The sequence below is a fragment of the Passer montanus genome, unplaced genomic scaffold, assembly GCF_014805655.1.
Source record: "Passer montanus isolate IOZ18808 unplaced genomic scaffold, ASM1480565v1 scaffold9, whole genome shotgun sequence".
Lineage (NCBI taxonomy): Eukaryota > Metazoa > Chordata > Aves > Passeriformes > Passeridae > Passer > Passer montanus.
Genome location: NW_024374367.1, coordinates 10,126,844 through 10,153,357, shown reverse-complemented (window position 1 = coordinate 10,153,357; position 26,514 = coordinate 10,126,844). Strand labels below are relative to the sequence as shown.

Here is a 26,514-nt window from a genome sequence, read left to right as displayed (position 1 = left end):
CCAGGATGGAGTCAAAAATTAGGATGCAGAAATATCAGAAAATTCTGGTTTTGTCTAGTTTCCTGTTTATTTCTCTTCCTAGGGAGGCGTCTCTTGTTGTACATATCATGCTAATGCAAAACTTAAGAACCCTGGTTGTCCAGCCTCAGAATTCAACTCATTAAGTGTCTGAAGCTATCTTTGTAATATTCAGTCCAGTCTTACTTAAAACTAGGGTTGTGAACCCAGGGATGGTGCCTTCAAGAGCAGCATCAAATAAGGCTGACTTCCAAGCATTGCCACCTGGAGGAGCAGGGAACTGTCACAAAGCAGTAGCCCCGTGTTGCAGAAGCTGTGCAGTGTGTACAGCTGTGTGTGAAGGGGCACCCTCACTGCAGGGTGTCACAAATGCTCTGCTCCAGCTGGTGGGAAGCCAGTGAAGCACTGACTTGAGGAGCTGGCAGGTCTGGGCACTGCTCACTGCACAAAACTCCTGCTGCAAGAAAGCTTTTACTAAAAATGTGCACTCGTTAGAGGCTTTGTGGAGCTCTGTGTGCCAGGGACAGGATCCTCAGCTCCAGACAGATCAGAAGACCTGAGGAGAGGAATTTTAAACCCCTGTGTATATACTACATAAATTGCTGTAATAGAACATGAACAGAAACTCCCACGGTGATTCTTGTAGAAATGTTTAAGGTATGTGGTTAATGGGATTAATTACCTTAAAAAAAAAAAGGGGAAAAAATTAATTACCTGCAAGAAACTTAGGTAATGATTTCTTAATTAGGAAGATTTTCTATAAGCAAGATGAAGGGAGTTGTTTTTTGGGGTTTTTTGTTTTGTTTTTTTTTAACCAGAGCTATAGAATGGACAGGGGACAGCAGTTTTAAACTGGAAGAGATGTAAATTTGGTATAAGAAAGAAAATGGTTTTGATGAGGATATAGGACACTGGAAGAGGCAACAAATGGGATATAGGTGTTTCATCATTGGAGTTTTTGAAGATCAGGTTGGATGGGACTCTGAGCAGTTTGATCTCCTGAAAGACGTCCATGCCTCAGCATGGGGATTGGACCAGATGATCTTCAAATATCAACCCAAACCATTTTATGATTAATATGGAAAATATGCTTTTGGCACAAGCTGAGTAGTTGTGTCCTTTTTTTTTTCCCCTGGATTTCACATATTAAGGCATTTCTAGATGGGGCAGGACCATGTCTGTGAAGCCCATCTCCTGAAGCTTGGTACAGCCCTGGGCACCCAGGGGTTTCAGTGAGCCCACGTGCAGTCAGAGGGAATCCTGGTCTCCAAACAGACCTGACTGGCTGCCACAGTCCCCACTCAGCCTGGGCAGTGCCACCATCCCTGTCAACATCCAGCAGCACGTGGAGGACCCCAGCACTGGCTGACCCCATGGTTCAGCAGCCCCAGTGGGGTCTGAAGGAAGCTGCTCCTCTAACAATTCTCCTTCTCTGCCTGCAGGTTGTCATCATGGAGGTGCAGGGGCTGAAGTCGCTGGCCCCCAACCGCATCGTGTACTGCACCATGGAAGTGGAAGGTGGGGAGAAGCTGCAGACAGACCAGGCTGAAGCCTCCAAGCCAACGTAAGCCTTGCTTTGCTCTTTGGTCTCCCTACCTCACTCTCCTGTGCCCTGTCTCTGCACTGCTGAGTCACTGCAGATAGCTCTGGCTCCTGCATGGTGAGGGCTCTCAGAGGCAGAGGAGAAACATGGCCTTCCACAAGTGCAGAGTCTTGTCCTGCAGCTAAAAATGGCACATAAGCTCTGACAGAGGGGAATAAAGTGTTAATGAGAGGCTTATGTCTCGTGTAGCCATAGAGAGATCAATTTGTGCCTATACATAAGTGCTTTACTAAATAGGGATGGAGTTAAGCATGTGCTTAGATAAGTACTTGCCTGAGTGTCCATCTGAACTGGTGCCATCAGGTGTAGGTAAATTATCTTGTCCTCACTGTCAGGGTTTTGGCAGTGCTGTGAGAAAGAGAACAGCTGGCAGGGACACAGTCTGGCAGCCAGAGGTGGAAGAGAGGATCTGGGAAAAGCTTCAATTTACTCAGTTAAAGCTTTATCTGAGACCTCTCTGGCCCAGTCCCATTCAAGGGCAGAATCTTGTTCTGTCCTCTTTGACCTCATCCCCAAATCCTCACTTTTGACCCCATGCTTGGCTTTCTTTCTTGTCTTACCTGGATGTTGTTAAGCACCTACTGGTAGTGATTGGGCTTTTTTATTTGGAAGGAGAAAATGATGAATGGCTTCTTTCCTTTCCAATTTGTGGGATTGTTAACTTGAAACACTCTGGATTTGAGGCAGTGTTTCTCCGGATGACTGCAGAGATTTCACCCTTAAATTAAATTCTCAGTGTACTTCCTGACAGTGGAGAATTGCTGATGTGGTATGAAGCCTCCTCCAGGATTAGGGAGCAGTGCTGTTGTGCTCATATCCCATTCCCCGTGGCCAGTCCTCAGAGGTGTTTTTCCAAGAGCTTCCCAAACTCATGGAGGGAAATCCAGAACCACCTGGCTGCAGGACATGGCAGTGCACAAGCACTGCAATCAGCGCAGGAGCAGTGGGTGCAGGCAGGACAGTGCAGAGACCAGGACAGACTGCCTTCCCTCTGTCACTGTCCTCTCACAGAGGCACAGAAATTGCTGGTGCCTCATGCCCTGTGCTGCACCAGAGCAGCAGGAATCTGCAGTAAGCTGTTCAAAAACAATATTCCCAATCAGGAAAAGTGCTGCAGCCTGGCTGACTTTTCAAAATGCTTTGAAATCTGCTTTAGAGAAGGAAGGAAGAGAGCTGAGCTTACAGCAAAATTTCCATGAGAACTTACAATTGTCACTATTTTAGGTATTCTTATTGCTTCAGTGGAGAAAGTTGGGCTCTATTTAGGGGAAATTGCTACTATTCATACTGAAAAAGCACATTTCTCCTGGGTTGCATGTGCTTGTTTAGATTGGTCTGTTCATCCCACCTTTGCTCACAGGATCTGCCCTTCCGTGCACAGGTGTTCCTACTGCAGGATGTAGCACCATTTCTATGAGAATTGCTTTGAAAATAAGACCTGCAGGAGTGAACTCTTTAATTGAGTGGGTCTTTTATTATAATTAGATGTACAGTGTCTGGGCATGAAGCCATCAGCCCTCAAGAAAATGCAGCCAACACTGAGTGCTGCAGTGTGATAAAAGTCATGCGAGTCCATCACACTCATCCTCTCTCTACACTGGCTTCCTGTGGAGGTGTGAGCCAGGCTTCAAGTCTTCTGGATTGCTCCAGCACTTGGGCTGATACTTATGGAAATGGCTTAGGAGAGGAGTAGGTTTGATAATTGAAATCCAGGAGGGGTCTTAGGACCCTGTCTTTCCAGAACCAAAGACCAGCCATGCTGAGGCTCTAGAATAATCTTCACAGAAACCAGAGGCCATCACAAAAAGCTTGTCCTTCTTGCCTCTCTCATTAGAGGTGTTTCTTGCACCTTGCCTCCTCTCCCAGGAACAGCAGCAGAGACACAGGAAGCCAAAGCTCTGTGAAAGCAATTTACTGTACCTAAGTTCTCTTGAGAAGGATAGAGGGAATGAATCCAATGTGACATGTTTGTCATCTTGCTTAATACAAGACTTGAAGGACCTCAGGTACTCTGGTGATGAGGGCAGTGATAGAAACAGCTCAGAGAAGGTTTTGTTGCATTTTTGAGCAGTGCTGCCTTAGAAACAAAGGATTTATGGCCAGGCAAAACAGCCTTTGGAGGTGTTAGTTCAGATGCTGAAATCAGTCTCACTGAGGTCATTCACACTGTGTTTGCTTCTGTGCTTTTTGTAAGAAGCAAACCACCCCTACAGAAAAGAAGCAGCTCAGTGAAGGCATGAGAAACTGCTCACTGCCCAGCATCCCAGGATTTGTGTGCTTTGGCAGGGATCCTTGCCTGGCCTGGGGGTAAAGAACACTTGGGGACTGTGAGCCTCAGCACTATGAAACTGTGAACACCGAAGCAAGTTACTTCTGTGCATCCCAGAAGTTTTCTGTCTCAGAGACTCAAAAAATGTGGGTTAAGCACCTGTGCTCAGAATATGCAGTGAATGCAGGTCTGGAAACAGGCAGCATTGTTTAACTGCCAGCCTTGAAACTGTTTGAAATTCAGCTTTGCCATTGTCTGGAGGCTCTACAGGTGACAGAAGGTTAAATTTCTCATAAGCATCAGGGGAGAAAAATTACATTTGAACAGTAATATTCATTAGAAGACTTAACTTTTCTATGACAGCCCTGTGTCCTGGGGTGGAGAATGTTAGGGGCCACTCAAACTTGTAGGACATCTTTTCACCTAACTCATGGAGTTGTTAACTTTAATCTCATATGTCCTTGAAATGCCATCCCTCAGCTAGAGCACCCAAGTCACAGCACGCTGGTGATGGTGGCTGCTCTTCAGCTCAGTGCCATACCAGGGACTCCAGCCTAGCTTCCACATCTCTAATGACAAAAGGCATTTTACCAGCCAGGGAAGGATTTCCAAAAGCACGGGTCTAGGTCTGTGTGAGATTCTTCTTTCATGATTCTGGTGCAAAATGGGCAGTTTTTGAGAAGAAAGGAGTGACTTTGGAGCTTGAATCCCATTTGCAGACCTTGAGAGAGGCAGGGCAGCAGCAGGGTTAGCAGCCCTCAGTAGCCAGCCATCAGATGAGTTGTGTACAAGGAGTGTGGGGGTTGGGACGACAGTAAATAAATACTGGCCTTCTATTTCTTCTCAGTCTTCGTGTTGGATTCCTGACATTTGAAGCCCAATCCCTTCATGTGAGGATTATCTGCCTCAGCACAGATGCAGGGGATGGCACAATTCTAGAGAAAGCCAGGCCTGAAATAGCAAGGTTCATTTCAGATCAGGTTTGCAGTGTTTTATTAGTAGTGCTTTTAATAAGTTGTGTAAGAAAAAGCTTTTGTGTATTATGCCCTAACACGCAGATGCCTCTAAAAGATATCTCAAATCCTAGTGTGAGAAGGATTTTACTGCTTTTTGTGCTGGAATTGTATTCTTGCAGATGTTTGTGGGGTTTATACCTCTCCCCCCTTCCCCGTGTACTGGCCTGTGGTCTGTCCTCTGCATGTCTCCAAAATGCCTTTCCAGGAGCTGTGTTAGTAGTGCTGATGTTTGTGCAGCCTGGGAACAGGGTTGTCAAGGGGTTTGGGAATAGCACAAAAGATCCAGACACAGCCCCTCTGTCCTGAAGCCTCCAGAGAAACTGCTGGATATATTTAAACAGTGACGGTGCTTGTGGCAGTGCTCGTGGTCAGCATCTTACATCACCTTTCTCTGATGTGAGCAGAACAAAAGAAAAGAGACCCAAGCAACATCAAGGACAGTGCTTTGTGAATAAGTGCTATAGATTCTGGAGTTATTTTGGCACCCAGATAAGTCTCATTTTCTCCTCTATCACAGTAGTGAAAATTGGGTGTCTCTGCATTGATCTGAGCTGAACCATTTGGGGTAAAAGCAGTAAATATTGGTGAGGGAAGAATCTGGCTAACCTGTCTGTGCATTGGCATGCCAGGAAGGGACAGGGGTGTGGGCTGCTCCTCTGGAAGTGTTTTCATTTTGAGGTTATCTATCCCCCTTGCAGAGCAGTCTCTTCAGTCCTAGTGCAAGGGTGCAGTAGCTCAGAGAATGAGAGATGAGGATGGAGCTTGTTTTCTGAAGGAGAAAAGATCACTTTTCATTGCTTGGGATTGTTTTCTATGTAGTTTTCTTCTGTGTGTGCTGTAAGGCAGTGTTGGAGAAAGGACACTCAATGGCTCTCATCTGACTTCATGCCACATCTTACATTTGTCATGACCAAGGGCTTGAGCCCTGTGCCCTTTCCAGAAATTCCCTCTTGATAAAGTAATGTCTTTGGTAAACTTCTAAACCTCTCCCATCTCCTTTCCCTTAGCCACCTCCCTATGAGATAGGGGTGTCTGGTTTTATCTTTGTGCTGGCTCTGATGCTGCTCCCTGATTTGTTTCAAGGTGCTCTGACAGCTCTGCTGCTTTTCTCTGCTGCGACAGGCTGCCCTTGTTCAGATCCCCGCACCAAACCTCCAAGCTTATCACTCAGCCAGAGCTTTTGTTTCAAATTAGTGTGCCATCAGAGCCCTCTGTCTGACCATGAAGAGGGACAGGACCTGCACAGCATCCTGCTTCAGAGTTGTTTAGTCACCTTCTCCTTCTGGGAGATGGGCACTGAACAGCAAAGGGAGAAGCCCTGTGAGAAAGGGGTCTGGCAAGCAGGGATGCTTTCCCTGTCTGCAGAAGGGGAAAATCTGGTCCTTTCACTCAGGAATCCCCTGCCTCAGGCCATGGAGTTTGAAGTGATGCCCAGTGGCTTTGCACAGAGAGGGCTGTGATGGGAGTGTTCTGTTGCAGTCAGTGTTTTGCTGCTGCAGTTCCTTGGGAGATGCTGTGAACACTCCCCTGAGGTAAAATGAAAAAAGTCCTTCTGAGATGCATAAATTTCAAATATTCCATATTCCATATAACTAATTTGACTCTGATAAACTAAAGGGGTTTATGTTGATGTGAGTGAGAATAGTGTTTAATTCTTGGAGTGCATCCCTCAGTACAGCTGTTGTTGCCAGGCCTAGTAGGTCTCTTCCAGACCTGGCAAAGCTCAGGAACAGGTCCTGTGTGGCTGCACAGTTTTAAGTAGACATTCATATTTAAGTTTGCATGCTTAGCTAAGCCCTGTGTAAGCAAAATTCGTGATGCTGGGTAAAAAACAAAGCAAAAGGAAATTTTAGGAAATAGCTGCTTTTTCTTGCTTTTTCCCCCTCCTCCTTACTCTCCTAATTGGCTTCAGCATTAAATATAAGCTGTCTTAATTACCCACACTGATTGGATTGCTTTTCCAGTCACATTACTTCATTTCACAGCTGTGCAGATGTTTGCAGCTCTTTCTCCTCAGGAAATCTCTGGGAGCCTTAGGAATGTGTTAAAGCAGGTGGCTGGGTACAGCAAACATCAGACCCCATTGTTTGTGGGGTGCAGTCCTTGTTCCTGGGGTGAGGCTCTGAGCAGAGGGTCAGTCTGCCCCAAGGCATCTATTGGGGAAATGTGTTCCAGGAGAGCTCTTCAGCTTTGGTCTCTGTGAGCATGGCGCAGATGCCCTGAGCCCACAGTGCTGCTGGGCTAGGAGGTGGAAATGACAGGGACAGGGATTTAGGGCAGTTGCTCTTAGCCCCTGTGTCTAAGGCTGGAGTGTACAAAGTGGGGTCCAAATCCCTGACACAAGTTTTCTTCACTTGCAGCTGTTTAGCATGCCTAGGAGACAGTTTTCTGATGACACTGTGCATGACTTTGCACCTGAAGAGTTCTGCTGTTAGCTTGGTTTCACCTGCTCTTCAAGTCCCCTTTTGTGTGACAATATTTCCATAATGCTCCTGAGATTTATGCTGTGATGTTCCCATTTCTGAAAGTGGAGTCTGTGGACAAGTCATTAAGCACAGCAAAAACTGCAATAAAAAGTTATTACCCGAGTGCAAGTATGTGATCTGTTATGGGAGGTCTTTGTGCAAGTGATTTACTGCCCTTTTTAATTAGGAATTCAGAACCTTTTCTGATGCTCCCTCATAGCTGTTCTGCAGGATTGGTTCTTACCCAGCTCAGCCACTGTGGGACAAAAATTCTGCTTTAAATTAAGCAGCTGAATTTTTCTCCAGAATAAAGGCAAAATCCTGTAGGGATTCCCTTATCCTGAGTGTCACCCAGACAGTCACACTGCTGTGGAGGAACCTCCTGGACTGCCATGGAATACTGTGCTGGGGCTGTGGATGGTGACCCCAGGTGAGGCTCTGTTCCCAAAGGTGTCATGTTCAGTCCCTGCTCTCCTGTACCACACTAGAAGCTGTGTTGAAGAGTAACGAAGGCTTGCTTCTATATACTTACCCCTTGTACTTGGTTTCTTCCAGTATCAAGTAAGTGCAAGCTCTGACTGTGTTTTCCCTGACTTTCAGAGCACACATAGCATGGCTTTCACATGGATTCTCTGGTGTCTAGTAAGGGTTGAGCTCATGCACCTTCTCTTTCACAGATGAATGTCTTGCTTTTCTCGCCAGCTGTCTAATTTCTTGAGTGTTCCTATGCACTTGGGAATTATGTATTCCTGTGATAGCACATACATTCAAATTTAAGTATTCCAGAAGGTGTGATGATGCCCAAGGCGATTTTCATCGACACCCGTCTGCTTCATCACTCCTATGCTTGCAGCCTTAAGATGGGGATAGGAAAAACCAAAAGGACATTGAAATGAGACTGAGACTCCGTGATCTGAAATAGGGCTTAATTAAGAGGAGGACTTGCAGGATGCAAGGTCTGGGATACATTCAGTCATGGTGTTTATTGGTTTATTGCTTATAGGTGCTGTTCTACTTAGTGTAAGTTCAGCACATCATTTGCCAGGAGAAAGGCAGGGGATGAGGCATGTGAAAGGGCCCAGTTGTTGGTTTATTTATTAAGTGCTGTGTACAAGTAGTGCACATTATTATTTAATGAGGGGTGCTGCTATTGCTGCAAAGCAGTGTAGGGAGATAGAGGACACGCTTTGAAGAATTGGTACTGTGCCTGTCTGGACAAAGCTCTGGAATGGTGAAATGAGAAGACCAACCTTGATAGTGATTTTTCAACATTTTAGGTATTCTTTCTGTGAAATGAAGGTAGAGTGTAGTGGCTTTGTAAATGTGCTGCATCTCCCAACAAACCACAGAACTAAGTGTAAAAGCCCTTAAAGGGAGCCACATACTGTTGTCACTGCGTGGAAAAGGCTGCTCATAGAGAGAGGAGCTTGCACATGGCTGGGTGGGCATCACCTGCTGCAATTGTCCACTCATCCCCCCTGACCCAGGAGATGCTAGTGTGAACTTTGCTTCTACTGGTCAGAAGTTGGGCAAGGCAAACCCAGGTGTCTGGCTGCATTTGAGCTTCCTGTCCTGGATCCTGGCTTAGAAAAATATAAGACAGCAAAAATGTGAGTGGTGAGTGGTGGCACAACAAGAGATGGTCTCACACTTCTTTCCTCCTTTTAGCTGATTTTGGAAGGGTGCCTGTCCCATTCCACTGTAAAAGAGGGAGTCAGGAAGCCCCTATAAGAATATAACATGTGCTGAGGCATAAATAAAAATCAGATTGGTCTCTCCCAGTACCTTGTGTTGTTTTCTGCTGTTTGCATTTAGAAAATATTTCACTGCTCTCTACTAAGTTTTATAAAGGAAGGTCTAGACTATGTTGGCACAAACCAGCAACCTGTATTTTCAGGCAGAGGATTTCCATTTCCTTCTCCATGGTCTGTGTTTGTGAGATACCAAGTTTCTGTGAATGTGACAGGGAATGGCTCTATTATGTCCAAAATCATGACCAGGCCTTAACCAATGGCAGTCCTCTTCAGCTGTATTTTTTTCCAGGGTGACAAGATCTGATAGAAGGGATGAATCATATTTAGTTATTCTGTGAAGTGAGCAGCTCTGTGGCTGGGTCAGTGGAGCATCTTTGGCCAAAGGAAACTTTGATTAGCATGTGTGTGCCATTGAAGTCACTCTATTCAAGAAGTGGTCAGAGCCACAGACAGTAAATGCACACAGGCGTTTAATGAATGAAGCTGTAAACTCATGCTGTATCCAAAGCAGATACACTGATGGAGTACATACAGTAGGCAGCTCTTGTAAAAGCAATTTTTCTTTCAGTTCAGACCTCCCAGTAAAACAGTGCTGGGCTTTCACTGCCGTTTCCCCCTGCTGAGTTTTTCTTCTCTAATCGTGATAATATTGAACAAGAGCATAGGCATTTGAAAAGCAGTCATCATTTAAATCATGGAAAGTAAGCATGCAACTTTATTTTTTTTTTTAATTTTTCCTGTTAATACCCAAAAGATTGTGGTGACTAGCACTGCCACAATTTTGCATCCAAGCCAGCTGTGGGATTTCTGTAGCAGAGTCCAGCCTGGGGTGCAGTGGTCTGGGAGGGGTGTGTGGTCCTGGGCTGGGTGCAGGCATGGTGGAGGGACATCTCTGGGGCAGGAATGCCATCTCGTGGCCATAAATAGCTATTATGTGATTTTAAATCCACCTCCCATCCCTTCTTCCTTCCTCATGACACTTCACCAGTGCATCAGTCATTCTCATGAAACACAAATCAAGCTGTATTTTCTGCATAGCAAAGATCATCCCTTTTTGGGTTCCTAAAGCTGTGCTGTCGGCCTCAGCAGCTCCTCTTGGCTGCAGTGCCCCGTGCTGGCACTGGGATGGGATCCATGGGGATTGTGTGTGAGCCACAAGCAGATCAAGAGCAGACCTTTGCAGGCTTTGCTTTGCTGCAGTCTCTGTCAGCTTTACCCTCACCCTTCTGTGCCTTGCAGATGTGATCTCTCCAAGACATATTTCTCTCTCAGCCGGCGGTGTAGCGCTGCCGTAGCCAGTTTGAGGATGTGGGAGTTGCAGCTCCTGGAGGGAGAGATGGTCTGGTACTGCTGTCTGCATGATGTTAAGCAAGATGGTGCCTGCGTGTGTGACACATACATTGTGTCTCAGAGCTGTGGAAGCAGAAAAGGACAGAGCATGAAGTGCTGGAGGTTGGAACACCTCCTTAGCTGCTGTAGAAGGAGCCCAGTCTTTAGTGACACACTGTCTCTGCTCACCTTTTGAATAACACCATAGTGCTTTCTGCAGTGGTGTTTTGGGCAAAATGAGCACCCTTTTTGTAAGCAAAATATTTACTAGTGGTGTTCTATTTTAGCAGAGGGAGTGTTCCATGCTCTGCAGGAATTAAGGTACCATAGGAAACTATGGATTCACTCAGAGCATCCTTGGGGTATCCCAGAGCAGACATCAGTGCTGCATGCAGAGCCATGGTCTTGCTTAGTGTTCTGTGGCTCCAGGGAAGGCAGGTATAGCCACCTCTGCTGGCCAGTGCCTACAGGAATGCTGATTTGTCAGCACCTGCATGGGAGCTGCATCAGTGAAAGTGTGTTTTAAATCACTGCAAAGTCTGTGCAGGAAAGTCTGGGAGGAATCAAATCTGTTTGTGCTGTCACTCCCACTTCAGCTCAGCTTGTTCCGAGGGGATGGGACTGAAAGGCTGTTCTGGCAGCTGAAAGGGAGGGGAGGAAACAAATGTAAACAAAAATAGGCTGTGTTGTCAATCTGTGTCTGATGTCTTTGGTTATCCTGTTTTGAAGGTGAGTAAACACATCAAAGTTTTACTGTGGGAGGAATCCCAGAGGAGGCTCAGCAGCCCCTGAGTATCACAATGTATTATGGATGCAAACCTTTCTCAGTGCATTTCTACAGCCAGAATGGGATGGTGCCTTTCTTAGCACCTGAGTGATATTTCCAAACCCAGGATGTTTTTGCATGAGCAGTGTATATGCATCTACATGTGTTCTTTGATATTTTATTTTCAAATATTTTTTTGTGACTATGCAGCAGTCACCTCCAGCACACCTTTATAGCAGTGGAAAGACAGGGGCCCTCTATGTCAGGCATCACTTCATCTGCATGCTAAATTGGGATGAGGCAAATTAAGGCCTAACTACTGATTTAGATCTCTCCTTATTGCAATAGCAGGAGCCCAAAGCAGGGGACTGAGGCACATTTACAGTTCCCTACATTTTGGGTTTTCAACTGAGGTTTGTAGTCACAAACTAGTTTGTAGCTGTCCCCAGCACAGCATCCCCAAACTGGCAGTTGTTTATGGTATTCTCCTGCTGAAAAGGAGTTGTGTGTGCATCCCACAGGTCTCCAGGTGTGTGACCCAGCCTGTGAGCCTTATTGGAGTGCCTGAAGAAGCCAGAATTCTTCTGTGCCTATGGGCTTTTTCCAACCCCAAAGACACAAACAAAAAACCTATTATCCATTGCCATTACCCACAAGAGCTGCAAAGAATGCATATCTTCTCAAAGGCTTTGGGATACCCTGCTTCTGTTTATTATGGATTTGTGACCCAGCTGGTGCAGGTGTGAGCACCTGCCTCTGCCATGTGTCACAGACACGTCTGTTCTGCCACATCCCTGCCAGTTCAGTGCCTCACCTGCACTGCTCCCTACAATGAGCTGTGAGCTCTTCCAGCCTCTAGTTGTGAAGGGCTCACCATTGCCTAGTTTATGGTGTTCCTAGAAGTTCCCAAGCACTATTTTCATTTAAAAAAATGTGTATCTTCATCCCAGTGGGATTAATGCCATCCCTGCCTGAGGGTTTGCTGTTGACCTGAGTGAGTCTGTGTGTGCTCAGTTATAATGAACTATTGCCTCTGTGTATGGGCAAGGGAAGTTCAGGTAGATCACTGATAAATAACTGTGGTCATCAACCTCTGGTTCACGTTTTTGAATGGCTGGTATTGATAAAGCATCAGAGAATATAGTAAAAAGCTATCCTGTGTGCTTCTTCACATATAATCAACTGTCAAAGATACTTTAAACCTGTTTATTTTCCTCCTCGCTTGTGTCTCTAGGAATATGTAGAAAAGAAACACAGCTTAGCATTACATTAAAGGAAAAGGTGCACTACTCCATCAGCTGCATGAAGGTAGGTTAGCTCAGTGCCTGGTGTGCTTCTGCTCTAACTCTGTTTTTCCCAGTGTTCAAGCATGGGCATACATGATTTATGGCCCAAGATTTAAAGGTCTCTCCTGGGAGAGGAGGAGTGTGCTAAAGTAATAAAACCATCATTTCTTAGACAGGATTTCTGGGAGAACTAAACTGAGACTGTATGTAGCATTTCAGTCTCCAGCAATGAACTCCAGGGATCTGAGCTCTCCATCCTCAGAGCAGGATCCAGATCCAGCAGGGACCATGGCTGGGCACCGCAGTAAGCTGAGAAAACAAGGCTGGATTAAAAGCATCACACCACACAAGGTGAAGCAGTCACTGAGCCCAGGCAGTGTCTGTCAGGCTACTGTCTGTGCTGCCCTCTTGATGAGCTTCCCTTCAGCAGCCAGCCCACTTTGGAGACCTAGCTATACACCAGGAGAGACACAGACATGTCAGAGGAGGAGAGATGAGGGTTGGAAATGAAGAGAAATGCATGAAGCACAACCTCTCCACCAGCACTGCGTGAGGGAGGGAGGCTGCCAGACTGGCCAGTCTTGGCATCCTCACCAGATGCCATTCTGACAGCAGAGGACAGCAAGGGAAGGACAGCTGCCCTTCCACTGTTGTCCCAAACATGGTCACATATATTAAATGCCTTTCAGCTGGACCTCTGTGCCCTCACACACAGCCAGCTGGCTGTGCAGGGGGATAGGTGATGCTGCTGCTGGTTTTGGTGACCCTGCAGGGACAGAAGCAGCTGCCTGCCATGTCCTGCCTTCCCAGGGACGTGTTCCTGTCTTGGGAGGGAACAGGCACTGCTGCTGAGCTGGTTAATTTGGGAAAGCTATACTGAGCAGGGGGCTCAGTACACTCCTGCAAATGTGGTCAACATGTAGGAATATTATTCTACAACACTTTTTTACTGAGGTGGTGAATTTATGGGAACAAGGAAGAAGGGCAGCACCTCTGGCAGAGAAGATCTGTCCCAGGAACCTGCTGTGGCCAGTGAGCATCATGCACTCCTGGAGTGAGCCCACTGAGGGGACAGCATAGCTCTCCTTTAGTACACATTTTTACTTCATTTTCTGATTTTTTCGTTTATTCTGTGCAAGCTGGAGAGGGATAAAAGATATCCTCTGATAATTTTGAAGCCCACGAGAAGAGGTCATAGATGATGTTTAAATGTCCCCCCTGTGGAAAGCACGTAGCTCTGCAGCTGCTCCCCTGCTAGCCTGGTTAGCAGGGCTGATTCATGGCCCAGCAATGCAGCCCAGTTGCACTCGTTCATTATTTATATAAATCACAGGCATCAGTGTTCTGGCTACATCAAGTTACAAGAACATTGATGGAAGAAGGATGACTTCTGAATTAGGCAGGGGCTGAGCAGACTTGCTGGAGAGCACAGTTTATGAATGAAAGAGTTTAATTAATTTTCCTGGGTATTAAATGTGTATGTTAGCTTTTAGGAAGGTCAGAGGTGCTCAAATTTTCTTTAGAGGAACTTACATACTTGAGTTGAACAGAAATTACTAAATCAGTGTCTCTCAAGGACAGCTGAGAAAATTGTAGGTCACATCAGTGGGATATTGTGAAGAAAAGCAGCTGAAGTCAGAGACCCTCCTGCCTGGTTTCTCGTGATACATGAGTGCAGTCAGGACAGGGATCTTTACAGGACTTTGCTCAAGCCTTACTCATATCCCAAATAGTATTTCAATCATGAATTTTAACTTAGCAGTGCCACAGTGTTTTAAAGTTTTTGGTATTTTTAGCTTAGCTGTGTGGTAATTAACTTTATAATTGCTATATCTGCATTTTGGAAGTCCTCAGCCCTACAGCCAAAGATTAGTAAAGCACTGCACTTCCATGGTGGGGGGACAATAGTTGTTTCTGCAGTGACCTTATGGCAGGAAAGGGTAAGAGCTTGGTACAGCATCAGTGGGAGGAGAGTGGTCTTACAGATTTTGGCCATAAATTGGGAAGGGCTGAATAGCATCAGCCTGAAGGTTTTTCACATCAGCAACCCAAGACAGCTGAGAGCAGCTAGGTCTGAGCAACCTGGCACCTGCATTGGCAGTGGCATCACTGCCCCTTGTGTGTGAGTGAGGGCAGTGTCTGGGGCAGCTCCCAAATGCTCCTGAAATCAGGCAGGTGAGCCCATGAGGCTGTGGAGGTAATGGCAGACAAGAGCTGACCTTTGTTGCTTGTTGGCCACTCACACCCTCTGGATATGTGTCATTTTTTGTTCCATTCAGGATAAAATCCTAGCACTTCAGGATGTTTGGTCAGTAACTGTGATGGCACCTCTAGGTGAATCTCTGGACACAAAGTCTACAGTGATGATCTCCTTATTATGCTTGTAAAAGGTAAAACAAGGGCCAGCATCTGTCAAGTTAGCACCTGGGGCATATCTCAACCTCTGGCACTTTGCAGCCAGAAGAGTTTAGCTGCTTATCCTAAGTTTGAATCCTAAATAAGAAACCCTGGAGACAAAAGTAGATCCTGTTGAGAGCACTGTAAGAGCACAGATGCCATAAATAGGACGATGATTGTTGTAAATTCTTTGTGTACAGCAGCATTTCTTTACCAGATCCAGACTTTGGGATGCACTGGCCAATAAGAAATACCAAGCTGAGGGGTTCAGGCAGGATTCAGATAGTTAATATGGTCCTGTTGAGGAAGTACTGCCAGGATTGTTCTGCTTGTGTACCTTTTTTTGGTGTTTGTACATCCATATGTATCCATCTGTACGTGTGTGTCCTTTTGGCCAGAGTGACGTTTGTCTGCTTTTGCAGATGTTTTATTGCTTTGAGGTGTCAGCATGAGTTCTGTGATAGGGGGACAAAATAGCATTGCTACTTCATGGCATTTGTCCACAATGGGTCCCTGTGCACTTTCCCAACAAATGAACTCCTGCAGTGATAACCTGCTTAATGATTAAATATGGAAATTAAACCATTACACTGTTAGTCCCTCAGAAGATCCTAATACCTAGCTACTGTCCAGAGATAATTTTTTGAACAATAATTTAATACATAGCCCAGATAAACTGGGTATTCAGATTGAATACAAATGATGTTTCAGTGGCATGAATTATGGCCTTATGCTGAGCATCACTATGGCAACTAATGACATCACCACAGGCTCCAACCTGCACAAAACTCAACTTTTGATGGTCTCCATTTGTTGGCGCAGATCTTTTCAGGGCTTTTGGGGGTATGAATATGTAAGCACCAGTGTTGTCAAGGGTTTGCTATGTATGTTTGCTGTCATTTAAAACATTTATTCTCTTTGTGGTTAATGTTGTTCCCATGAAGGAAACCTAATGAAAATTACTGTTTGTATTTGGTTAGTAACATTTGTTGATAACATATGGTCTGGGAATGCTTCAGCAAATAAGAGCTTTTTAATAGTAAACAGAGATACGAGTTCTATAAAGCAGATGCTGTCAAAATACACAGTGTAAGGTTGGATATTTTCTTACTTTTGCCTCTTACCCAAAGCAAGATAATCTTCCTACTTTCCCTCCTGGTGACAACGCAGTTTTTTGAGAGAAAACATAACCTGTGACCCAAATCTGTGATTAGAAAATTAAGTTGTTTCTTGCTTCTCACCCTTGAAATATTTTTAGGTAGCTGACGGCTCACACATTAAAAAGATATTATATAAAGGACCTGACTGGACCTATAGTGCTGTAGATAATTTAAGCCAAACCTCTGCTGTCTGGCACTGGTGGAGGTTTGATGCATCATCATAAAAGGCAAAACATGTGAAACAGTGACACCAGGAGAGGAAGCTTCACAGCAAAGGTGATGAAGAACCCAAGTTTGTTAATCAGCTCTGTGCTGAACACGCTCATCTGCTGAGCTCAGCTGGAGAAGACTTGCTCAGTGGGGAGCAAAGCATAAACCCATACTCCTAGAGCACAAGGAGAAATGAATTCTTTTTACTGATAATTTTCCAAATGCTAAACCTGCTGCATGGTGTTCATCTTTGAGGAGCATCTAGTCACTGGACCATGTCTTCTGAGCCTTTTCAAGGGAACTGCCTTTCTTCAGGAGAGGATGTAGTTTGAGGACAGCCTAAAGTGAGAAAGTGTCATTAGCAGAGTGAGGGTGAATAGAAGTAGTTAGTGAGTTATGGTGTAATCACTAACTTGCAGCATTCTGGGTTGCAGAGTGTGTTCCACGACATCACTCAGAGGTGTTGCTCATGGCACGCTCTTGGCAGGGTCCCACGTGGAATGAGTTCATGTTTTCTCTGCATTTGGGCAACTTATGATTGCAGAAATGTGTAGATGTCCTCTAGAGACATGTGTCTAGAGGCTGTGGATAACTCAGCCTCCATAGCACTCCTTTCCAAGCCAGGGAATGACTCAGAGAGTACAAATAGTAGACAGTGGTTCATGGTGTGGTTGCAGAGGTGGCATCTTCCTGGCCACTGCAGTCCCACCCACAAGGAGCTGGTGTCCTACTCTGTAGTCATAGCAAACTAGGATTACTCCAGACATAATGGCTTGAACTTAAACTTGGCTTGGGCTGAGACTTGGAGAGCAACTGAGGTTAAGTTGCAGTTTCTTCAGAAAAAGCAAACTTCACTCTCAGCCTGGAAAGGAGAGGTTAATGAGCCAAGAGAGGACAGGCATGAGTGATTACAGACATCCTGGGTGCAGATGTCTTCAATCCTCTACTTCTCTTGTGACTACACAGGCTGGCACTGCAGGAGACATTGTTCTTTCTAACTAAGTTCTCTTAAACTTGGTTTCATGCTGCTCCCAGATGCTCTCTTTATTTCCCAAAAGGATGTTTCCAAACATCTGTCCAACATTTCCCAAAGAAGATAATTAATACCCTTGTCACTCACACTATCCAACCACTTTGGCTGGTGTCAGACACTTTTTAGGTTAACTGTTTCATGCCTGAACAGTGTTGCTGCTGACCTGCCAGCTGAGCTGAACACCTCTCTGTCCTTCTTTTCACAGCTGGGGCACCCAAGGAGATTTCACGACGACCCATGCACTTCCTGCAGTGAAGGTGAAGCTGTTCACGGAGAGCACAGGAGTGCTGGCTCTGGAGGACAAAGAGCTTGGGAGGGTAAGGAGATTTTGGGTTTAGTAACGTTTCCTTCTGGCCCTGCTTTTCTAGAGAAATCTCTCCTGTACAGAAATATCTTTGGAGCACAACATGCTCTGCTTTTTTGCCAAGCCTCAGGAGGGGGAAAGAAAGCAAGCTCTGCACTGCTGGAAAGGAGTGCATCTCGCATGCTGTCTTTGTTGTGAGTTTGTAATGGCAGCATTTCAGCTGGCTGTGCCTGCTCTGAGCAAAGGCAGAGGATCTTGTGTGCAATATTGGCACACCGGAAAGCCTTAAAAGTGGCTTGCGGAAATGGACATTCCTCAGGCAGAAAAGGGGATTATGCTGAAGCAAAAAGAAGGGATTTAAGTTTGGCAAGGGACTGTTAAGTTTCTCTCATATCTGCTGAGCAGCCGGTGCACGGTTTGAGCTTTTGAAAGCACTGACTGCAGTACTCCCTGCAAAAGGCTTGGAGCCCTGGCTTCCCTGGGGATGGATGGTGGCTGAGCTGGTGGCTTCAGTGGGGCTGGACTGGGGAGTGAAACGTGAGGGTTCATTGCTCCCATCAATGGTGTTAATAGCAAAGAGCTCAGATTCCCAGGGTATTGGCCACAGTACAAATCTTCCCATCTCTGCCCCTCACCTGTGGTCCCTAAACCAGTGCCCTGGCACTGGTGGCCCTTGATCACTGTAGAGTATCTGTGGATGGCACTTTCCTATGGCTTTGAGTCACTTTACTTGTCTCCATGGATCTTGTGCAGCTGTTTAATTTGTGTTGGCCCCAGGCAGAAGTGGCAGCAAACTCCTTGCCATGCCTTCCTCAGCTTCCCAGGCTGAGATCAGTATGATGATGACTCCATGAAAATCAGTTTGGGGTAAGAGGACTTGGCACCTCCTGTCATGGCTCAGCATGACCCAGGTGATCTTCAGGGGCAGCCTGGGCTCTGTCTGCCCAGCCCTGCAGCACTCCTTGCTCTACATCCTGTCTCTATGGCTATGGCTAAGAAATCCATGGTCAGGAAAGTCACTGATCCTGTTGCAAGCCCAAGAATGATATTTCCAGTTACAGACTAACCTGTTGGGGTGTTTCTTGCTAACTCTATGACTGTTTGTGCCTTGACAAGGAAGAGTCTCTGTCCATTCAACATTTTTCCTAATTAACATTGTTTTGTGTTAATCCTGTTCATAAAAGTGCAAAACATTCTCCCAGGTCCTAGCGAGCTGTTGATTTAAATTTATAGCTTTATCGTGGAGAATGCTGCGTGCAATTTTGTCTCATGTAATTCATGTTCATTTTAATTATTTGTGTTTTCATGTTCATGAAGTATCCTTTGTTCTTGCACTTGAGAGAGAGAAAAGCAAAGCTACCCCCTCTTTTCCCCTCTCAGTCTTCTCTTCAAAGGGAGTCACAGCTCCTTCAGACTTTCTCATCCACACCTTGATCCTTCCTTTCTCCCTGTCCTCCTTTTTTGACAAAGACGATGACCCCTCTAGGCTGCAGCACTACAGCTGAAGACCTACAATTGTTTTGCTGCACAGCATCATAATATTTTCAGGATTATTTTCAAAACCTCCTACTTCAAACAGCCTGGCACCCTGCCTTTATCCACTGTGGCATGCTGAGCAGAGCTTTTCACCCAGCCAGCCGCACTGCCATTCAGGGATTTTCCCCTGAGTGGTTACACTCTGTGCAGCCTCTCTTGCTTTGTGAGGCTTGTTTCCACTGGCAGCCATGAGCAGTGCTGACTTTGCTGGTCTTGGGAGGCAATTAGCTGTGCATGTTGTTCTGAGAAAGATGTCAGCACCCAAAGCAACCCCTCTTGCCCTGAAAGGCTGATGAGCCAACCCTACCAATGTGCTTTAATTCCCAATCCAGCAGGAAACCATCCCTCAGCCCTGAGTTTCTGCAGGCTGAAGGACACAGGCCAGCAGTGGCAAGTGTGGGGAGCTGGCAATGATTTCCCCTGGCCCGTGGCCACCAGTGCTCTCAGTCGGCCAAACTTCAAAGGGATGCTCGGTGCACCCGGAGCGGCCGAAAGATGACGCGTGTCTGCTCAGGCTGCACCAAGATTCCTTCTTTAAATAATAATGAAACCGGGAGTGTGTTAAGCCCCTGGTTTAGCTGTTGGAGTGGGCAGGAACCTGCCTGCATGGAGAGAGGAGGAAAGCAGGTTTTATACACAAAACACCCCTGCTCAGCCGCCCTTTGAGCAGTGGCTTTGTGCTCTGCCAGGCGGGTACAAAGCCCACTTTCTATTGCGAGTGTTAAGTTGGCAAGCGGCCGCCACTCCTCAGCTCACCACTTTTATCCAAGGGAGAACTGGAAAATGCTCCCAAGCCCTGCACTGCTGAATGGGCAGCTGAAGGCATGGGAATACATCCTGACCCTTTTGAAGCCAATGGCAGGGCTCCCATGGATTTCAGCCATGCCAATACTTCATCTACCGAGGGCAAGGAGGGGAAGAGCTGTGAATTGCAACACCACTGAGAAAAGTTTGTGTCTTTTGTTGAAGAAAGAGTTAGAAATCAAAGCAGAGAGCATCCCAAGCACACAGAATGGCTGCTGCCTCACTAAGAGAAGCAGGTTAGCACAGGTGGACGTTCTTGCATGACTTGCCTGGCACTGGGGTTCCTTGGATGCTGCTCAGAGCTTGGGTGTATTCATGCTTCTAACACCCCCTGCTTCATGTGGAGAACTCATTTCTCATCTTCAGGATTTGCTTAAATGTGTTTTCTTCCAAGAGTGATGCAGTATAGACTGGTGTTGCTCAGTTATCTGTGTGACTAATAACAGCTTCAGATTCCTGACAGAGAAAGCAATTCAATAAAAGAAGTGATAAATAACATTAATGGATAAGGGTAAAGTTGAAAATCTACTGATGTTTACCTCAGGCTTTAGAGGAGGCAGTAAATAGGTTTTAGAGTAATTCATCAGAGGGTAATAGCATCAATGATATTTTGGTGGAAAACAGCCCCTAGATTGTTGAGTCAGCAGCAAAGTTGAAGAGCAGAGGAATACAAGATTATAGTCTGGGCTGGAGTTTGGCAGGAGCATAGACTAAGCATGAGCAAGAAATGAGTGATGGCAGCACACCAGTTAATGAGGGTGAATGCTGCCATTTGTAAGAATTGTGAAACAATTTGCTTGCATAAAGATTAATGAATTTAAAGAAGATTAATCTCACTGCAGCACAGTGGAAACTTGAATGAATTTTTACCAGACAAAGTCACTTCTGAGAGGGAAAGCATCAGAAGGGGAGCAGGTGTAGGAGGAAGGGGATTAGGCCACCTCAGAGGAAGCATGGAAATAGGAGGAGATGGTGGATGTGGTGTTGTCCTAGGGGGAATACTCTGTATCTTACTGTCCAGGAAGCTGCTCTGCTTTATAGTGGTAATGAATGAGTGGGAAAAGCACAGCTGTGATCAGGAAAGACTCTTGGAGCTTTCTCCTCTTGGAGCTTTCAGTTTCTTTGAGCCAAGTGCTTGCATTGGTGTTCATCTGCAGTCACTGGTGTTGCATGGATGTGCTGCAGCTGGAGACCCTCCCAGCATTTTCTGCTGCATGAAATGGAAGCAGAGTCCTGCAGCCACTCATGTCATGACATGGGATGCAGATTTTATCTGCTGTCATCTCAGTCAAATGTACCATCCTGAAATGATAGGAACTGATCATGCAGCTCTGTCTGCACAGCCCCGTGAGCTGATTGAGGACCCAAAGAATATATGACCTAATCTCAAAATAATAAGCTGTACTTTAAAAAAGCAATAAAAAAACATCCTCGCTGATGTGAATACACATATCCAGTATGACTTCTAGGACAAAACTAGGTCATGATGTATTTCTGTTGTTCTGATGTATTTCTATTCCACATTAAGCCCCATTTTATGAATAATTTTTCCCTTTAACGTTGCTTGTTTTAATTCTTACAGGTTGTTCTCCACCCTACTCCTAATAGCCCAAAGCAGTCAGAGTGGCACAAAATGACTGTTTCCAAAAACTGCCCTGATCAAGACCTGAAGATCAAGCTTGCTGTGAGAATGGATAAGCCTCAAAACATGAAGCACTCTGGGTAAACATTTGTCTCAATCTAAAGTCATTTTGTTTTGAATGTGCATTAGGAAATTTTGCTTTTTAAGATTCTCAAAGAGAAACTCTCTTTCTCAAGTTCACAGGAGGTGAAGCAGAAAGACACTTATAAAAATGGCATTAGTTCAGTCATTGATAGTGCACTTTCCATATTCTTAGCACAGTCTTTTTAATGCATATGAGACAAACAGTTTAAATTTTAAACAGTTTTCCTCACAAGAAAATATGTTTTTTCCTGTGAGCAATGATAGATTAACTGCCCAACTCTCTTACTGAAAATAATATAATTTTTTAAGTTATTCTCTGTCTCCCTGTATCGATTTCTCAAAACCAAAATCACAGTGCACTTTTCACTTGAAATAAACCCCAGTGTGACCAGCATTAATTATACTGAGATACACACCACAATTAAATAAATTCCACAATTGCCTGGAGTAGGACTAATAATTGGGAAGGTTAAAAGGGACACCTGTCCCTTCCAGGAGGGAGTGTCAAAAGATCTGGGGCCAAAGGGAACCCTGATCACTTCTACCTTCATATAATTACAAATTAGATCATCCTTGGGAAGATCTAGCTAAGGCCATTGGCAAGGCTCTCATTGTTCTTCAGAGCTGAGGATGTGACAAAAAATTGAAATTGCCCTGGAAACTTGATGTTGGAAATAACTCTCCAGTCTGGTTTTGGTGCTATAAAAGTGACTTTGTTTTACTTTTATTTTCATAGCATTGTGTTAAATTCCATCCATTATTAAGTGATTTAGGTCACTCATCTTTTCTGATTCCTCCTCCTCCTGTTTTCCCTGCTGATGAGGTCAGAGCCAGTACTCTTGTGTGAAGTTAAATTTTTCCATGATCACAGGCACCAAAGCCAGAGAGGACAGATCCCCTGTCCTGTTTATGTCCATGATTTCAGCTGAAAGTAGGGCTGGTCTCTAGCTTTCTTCAACTAATAATTGATTTACATGATACTGCCTAAAGCTCTGAGTTTTATACCTCTTGCTACCAGAACTGAGATTATCTTTCTGTTGATGTTAGCAGCAATAGCCAAAGGACATTTTTTACCCTCTTCTTGGACTAGCCAAGGACTCAACGCCCACATCAGCATGACTTGGAGTTTTGTGATTTAAACATTCACCAAGTGTATGCTAGATCCCTTCTGGCATAAGGAACCCCTTGCATACACAAAAATGAAGTATTTTTTCTATTTATTGAGCCAGAACTAAAGTAATTATAATGATACATAAAACATATAATGCTGAATATTGTTGTGTTTAATATTAGCCTGGTGCTGCCACTAGTTTTGCCAGTGTTTGTGTTATAGTGTCACAGTGGCCAATTCATCACGGAGATTAAATGCTTATTTTGACATTAATTTTTAAAGTTAATTCTTCCTTTGTAGAAAACAGTAAATTCACTCCTCCTCAGAAATTATTCGGTTCGCTTGAATTATCTGTAGCCAAGCAATTTCTCGGATTTCATCTCAGAGCTGCTCATTGAAGTGTCCTGGTTTAGTCCAGTGGATATTGAGGTCCTGTGTGCTGGGTTTAATGTAGGAAGTGTCCCTCTGTTTGACAGCTCCCCTCAGCAAAATGGTTTTATGAAAACTAAAGCAGATTTGGGGTTTCTCTCCCTTAATTCTTGTGTTGCAAATGCATTCTTCACCCATACAACCATGTTGTAGCTATTCACTGGCACTAAAGAGCTTCAAATTCTGAGCAAGTTGTGAAAGACAAAAGGAAATGGAGAATTAATACTGTGTAACGTTGAGGCTCTCTAAGATTTTTATGTTGCTTTCTTTGCAGGTAATCTGTTCAGGCTAGAAATAAATCCGTTCATGAATGCTGCTGAGCTTGAGGGTTTTGTAATTGCTCCTTCTTGTGCATTATCTTCAGTTTTTAAGTGCAAACAATTCTAAGTGTAAACAAAAGCAAGAGAACAGCAGATTAACACTTGTGTACTGAATTCACCTGTTCTTTTCTCCTAGGTATTTATGGGCCATTGGTAAAAATGTTTGGAAGAGATGGAAGAAACGATTCTTTGTCCTGGTCCAGGTAACAGATGTAACTAGAAGTGATCTTAAATCACAACATGAAGTACTTGAGTCTGTCCTCTGGCCATTTTCAGTGCCATGTGATTGATGCTGAGCTGTGGTTCTGTGCAGGGTGTCTGTTAATCATGGATTCTTTTCTAAATGTATGAGTGTTCTCAAGGATATCCCAGTTGCAGACTTCTAGCCTTGAGTTTCCAGATGCACTTGAATGCTTGATAAAATGGAGAATCAATTTTAATGAGGAATTAATGAGGCGAGGAGGAAGCTCAGTCTGTCTTGGTTGGAGGTCCTTGGGCTCTCTTTTGAACCTCTGGGTTAAATTTAGAGTCCATTTGAAACTACAGAAGTTTTATCACTGGCTGTGTCAGAATCAGCATCAAATCATTCTTGACATTTATCTTGCCTTCACATTTATTACTGCTTCTCATTGTCTACAGCTCTCACTGATCATTTTGCAGTCATCATTTTACAGTGTCTTCCTTTTTTCTTTTTTTTCACTTTTTGCCCTCAGTTTCATTAGATCTGTATATTTGACCACTGTTAAGAATTTCAAGGAAATAGGCAGATGTCCTCTGTAACCTAGAAAGGATAGAAAGGATCTATACTTTGTGTGTTAGATCTTCCAAGAGCAGGTGAAACCACTGCCTTGGCCACAGAAGTGAGTGGCCCCAGTGTGAGTGATCCATTTTCACACCAACCTGAGGAGGTCACAGAGTCCTCTTGGGCCCATCTCTCTCTCCCTTCTCTCTGGACTCTCTTGGTGTGTTGTCTCCAAGTGTGAGGAATAAAACCTTTGTTCAGGGTTTTCTATGAAAGCAACACAGAGATGCTCTGATGGAATAACATGGGATCCAACTGAAATCTTGTGACAACACAGATCCAAACTGATCAGGTCAGAGGGTAAAACCCTGCTGCTGATGAAGCAGATGGCAGGTCTGCTGTAGAGGGACAAAATGTAAGAACAGAGATGGTATAAACCAGACTCCACATTTGGATCATGCTTCTTTGTGTGCTGTCCTGTGCTGGTAAGGAGAGGAGTCCAAGCAGCCCCTCTTTCACCTGAGACACCTAATTTCCCTGTTCCTAAATCATCTGGTGTAAGCTGGTTCCTTTGTTTTGTGTTAATTATTGCTCCAAGTTCAGCTGTCTTAGTAGAAAGCTTTAATTGTATTCAGTCCCATTTTAGCCATCATGGTTGGCTTCCATAGCATGAAACTATGGGGCAGATAAGGAAATCCATCCCAGGGTAGTAAAGGAGATTTAGGATGAGTGGGACCCATGTAAGTAGGAAGCTATTTGGAGAGACTCATTAAGTACCTACTCCCATAACAAAGTATGATCAGCAGACAGTTTAAGTGCTCATTTTGTACTCCACATGGGGTCAAAATGGCCACAGAGAGGAGTCAGGTAGTTTAGAGCAGCCACAGGGCGTGTCTCTATCTGCCTTTCCCTTTTGGGAACATTACGTACTGACCCTGTTCTTTGGCAGAGATTGAAGGATTGCTTTTCTCTGTATGTTTCCTTTATTATGTTCTGAAATGAAGTTGGAAGTGCAGTGGCAGTCCATGATCACCTGTAGTGCAACTGGTATTGCTTTTCCCTGAGAGACAATTCAGTCCTATTAGACCAAGTTCTCAGTTCTTTTTTTCCTGTGAACAGGGATGCTCCAAAGCAGAAAGTAATTTTTCCCAACCTCATTTCTCTCATAAATAACTCTATTGATACTCTTCTGTTCAAGGGTTTGCAGGTTTGGACTTGTCTCTCAGAGCCTTCTGGCCATTCAGTGTGGTTGCAGTTGCTTCTCTGGTTTTTAGCTGCTATATATTCTTCAGCATACTGTGGAATTGAAGCTTTCAGAGTTATTCCATGTTTTCTCATGTTACTAGGTCTGTATTCGTCAGTTGGCATATCAGAGCAGAATTTGGCCAGAAAAGCAATTCATTTGAATAAGATGAGCAGACTTTTGCCCCCAGAGAGTCTCTGTAGCCCACCTCAGAAATTCCAGCTGCCACTGCAGCTTCTCTGTTATGTTACCGTTTGCTCAACATTTGGTGCAATGTAAAGTGTTCTGCCGTACATCAAATATAAACAAGAAACACTCTCTATGCAGTCCCTCAGATGTAGTTTGAGCATATTGAACATGTCAGCAGGCAATAAAGATGGAATAAAAATACTTTGCTGTCCGTATGTTTGTCATTTGCTTTTCATGCAATGCAAAGGATGGGTGCTGATATGAGCAGGGATTGGCAGTAAAGGTGTTGATGTCCAGGATGCTCTGAACTCGGCTAAACCCCAGGCAGAAAATAACCTCTGCAGGAAGGTGAACTGGCTCTTGTTACAGAGGGTGGACAAGGAGCAGCCCCTCTTTCAGGAGCTTCATCCACACCCGGTTCCTGCCTGCACCATAGTTGAGAGATAGAGCGCAAAGCATAAAGTCCATTTGACATATAGTGGTCAGTCCCTGACGCTGCCAGGAGGGCAAGGCTGTTTGGAGGAGTAACTAAACATTTCTTTTCTGATCCCTTGTCTCTGTCCCTTACCTGTAGCATCTTCTATTGCAGTTCTGTCTCCTCTCCTGTTGCTTGCAGGATAACCTCCTGCTCATGGGCTTGTGCTTTCTCCCTCTTTCCCCATTTCAGATGGACACAGCCTTCAGTGCCATTGGGTGCTACCACTCTGTCTTCTGGTACCAGTGGTTAAGAAATTTGTGGTAATAAATACTCAGACTCTTCATAACTATTTAAACAAGGCACAAAAGTGCCAAACTGCATGGGTG

The 26,514-nt window shown here is 44.8% G+C and overlaps 1 protein-coding gene across 11 annotated transcripts in view; it reads left to right on the top strand.

The window, feature by feature from the left end:
- The window catches only part of CADPS (calcium dependent secretion activator), a 205,224-nt gene that overhangs the window by 75,658 nt on the left and 103,052 nt on the right, over positions 1-26,514 (top strand). For all 11 annotated transcript variants that reach the window (XM_039734102.1, XM_039734113.1, XM_039734111.1 and 8 more), the window contains exons 6-9: positions 1,461-1,582; positions 17,512-17,623; positions 21,533-21,672; positions 23,673-23,739. In XM_039734102.1, the coding sequence (XP_039590036.1) occupies positions 1,461-1,582; positions 17,512-17,623; positions 21,533-21,672; positions 23,673-23,739 (441 nt within the window). The remainder of the gene's footprint in view (positions 1-1,460; positions 1,583-17,511; positions 17,624-21,532; positions 21,673-23,672; positions 23,740-26,514) is intronic.